At 34.5% G+C, this 2,312-nt stretch overlaps 1 protein-coding gene across 1 annotated transcript; it reads left to right on the forward strand.

The window, feature by feature from the left end:
* The first annotated feature begins 605 nt into the window (after positions 1–605).
* On the forward strand, positions 606–1,508 carry LOC146722787 (uncharacterized). The gene has a single exon (XM_085483858.1). The coding sequence runs from the start codon at positions 606–608 to the stop codon at positions 1,506–1,508; it is 903 nt and encodes a 300-aa protein (XP_085339984.1).
* Positions 1,509–2,312: the final 804 nt, after the last annotated feature.

Below are 2,312 nucleotides of genomic sequence, written 5' to 3' on the forward strand. Positions count from 1 at the left end.
TAGGGATCTTAATTTCATTTTGATCTCTCTGAAATCCAAGGTCAGGGATATAGAGAATAAATTGAATAACATGGTACCGAGGAGGGCTCCTGGTTAGTTTCTTTAAATCGAACAACAACAAGCTTGAAAAATTAAGACTCAAAAAGAAAAATTGTTTAATTCGAAAGTTTGAGTATTTATTACGGTCTCAAAATTTAAACATACACTTTTTCAATAGATCAGACAAATCGAAATGGCTAATGAATATCAGTAGCAAGAACATTCCGAAAGCGGTTTCTGATTTTTTAAGCTTGGGTGAAAATTTGGACTTCCGATAAGTCAATGTGATCAGAGCGACAGGTTGGATTTGACACTCAATATAATGAAGAATGTTGAATCCAATATACATAAGATACCTGAAGGTTTAAGGGAATCAGCGCGTACTTCGGTGACTAGCTCCGTACATAAATTCCTTAATAAACAAAAGCACATCAACGGTATTGACAGATTTTTCTTGAGCAGCTTTTCAAAATGCAAAAAATTTTTAAAAGAAAATGAGGACTTGCTTATCACCAAAGCGGACAAAGAACAAGTTACCGTCATTATGGATTAAGTATAACGACACAATGACAGAATTACTAAATGACACATCGACTTACAAAAAACTACAAAAAGATCCTGCCAATCGTATGAAAACTAAGGTGAATGAATTGGTTAAGGGATGGCACGACATGGGTATTGTTGACGAGATAACATACAACCGTCTAAAGAGTACTTGTGGAAATCTTCCAAGGTGTTACGGATTACCAAAAGTACACAAGAAGGGCTATCCTTTACGCATTATTGTCTCTTCTGTAGGTAGCCCCACGTATAATGTAGCGCAATATCTACGGGAAATTTTGTCCATTTCGATTCCTAAGCCTAAATCGTATGTAAAGGATAGTTGGACGTTTGTTGAAGCTATTAGACACACGAAGATTAATGACGATCAGTTTTTATTTTCTTTGGATGTTACATTATTGTTTACGAACATCCCTAAGGATTTAGCTTTAACAGCGGTGGAAAAGAGATGGACGTATATTACGAAAAATACCGATTTGACGTTGCCCCAGTTTTTACATGCACTTTCGGTTGTCCTTGATCTAACGAGCTTCGAATTTGGTGGAAAATACTACGAAAAAATTTTTGGCTGTCCGATGGGGTCACCCTTATCACCAATATTGGCTGACTTGGTCATGGACGAGCTTGAAACACAGTGTTTAAGCAAGTTAAATTGCATACCGGTCTTTTACAGATACGTTGACGACATTTTTGCAATAGCACCAAAAACCAAAATCGATGAGATATTAACGATTTTTAATAGTTACCACAAACGCCTAATGTTCACGCATGAGGCTGAAGTCAACGGTTTTGTGAATTTCCTGGACGTTACTATTGTAAGGGCGGAGGGGACATTGTTGACCAATTGGTACAGAAAACTCACTTTTTCTGGCAGGTATATTAATTTCCTATCTAACCATCCCCTTTAGTACAAAATCAACACGATTAGAAGTTTGGTTGACAGAGCTCTATTACTTTCAAACGAATGCTTTCACACTGATAACATCAGAATTATTACGGATATTTTGGTCAACAATTGCTTTCCGAAACCTTTCATTGAACTACATATCGCGAAGAGAATTAAAGCTCTAAAACACCGTAGAGAATTTTTGATGGTTAATGACAATGGAGGTAAAAAGTTTAATACGGGATCATTGTTACCGATACTGTATGTAAAAAGCTTGAGCGAAAATCTTAGGAACGTGTTAAAAAAATGTGGCATCAATTGTTTATACTATCCCGAAAAAATTAAATAGGTTAATTTGGAGAGGAAAAGGTAGGATCAACCATATGAAAAAGACTGACGTTGTGTATTTAATAGAATGTAACGATTGCAACGCAACATATACAGGACAAACAAAAAGACAATTAGCTACACGCGTAAACAAACATTTTAAAAATATTAAACAACACCATAGTAATCATAACGTAATTAGCAAACATCGAACAAAATATGACCATGAATTTAAATGGACAAAACCTAAGATTTTGCATTGCGAGAAACACAGAAAGAAGAGAGAATTAGCGGAGATGTTTTTTATTAAAAAATATAAGAATAACATCAATTTACAAAGAGACACAGAAAATCTAAATCCTATTTATGATAAGTTGATCCACAGTATATGACTGTCTATTTATTTATTTATTTATTTATGTCGTTGTATTGTCGAACTTTGATATTATTGTGTTTTTAAACGTTTGACTTAAATTGATTTATTTGTCTCCGTTAACAT

The sequence above is a fragment of the Nylanderia fulva genome, unplaced genomic scaffold (genome assembly GCF_048542155.1).
Source record: "Nylanderia fulva isolate GAGA-0341 unplaced genomic scaffold, ASM4854215v1 Scaffold271, whole genome shotgun sequence".
Classification (NCBI taxonomy): domain Eukaryota; kingdom Metazoa; phylum Arthropoda; class Insecta; order Hymenoptera; family Formicidae; genus Nylanderia; species Nylanderia fulva.

Coding starts and splice junctions, on each gene's coding strand:
- LOC146722787 (XM_085483858.1), top strand. CDS start 606: ATGACAGAATTACTAAATGACACATCGACTTACAAAAAACTACAAAAA.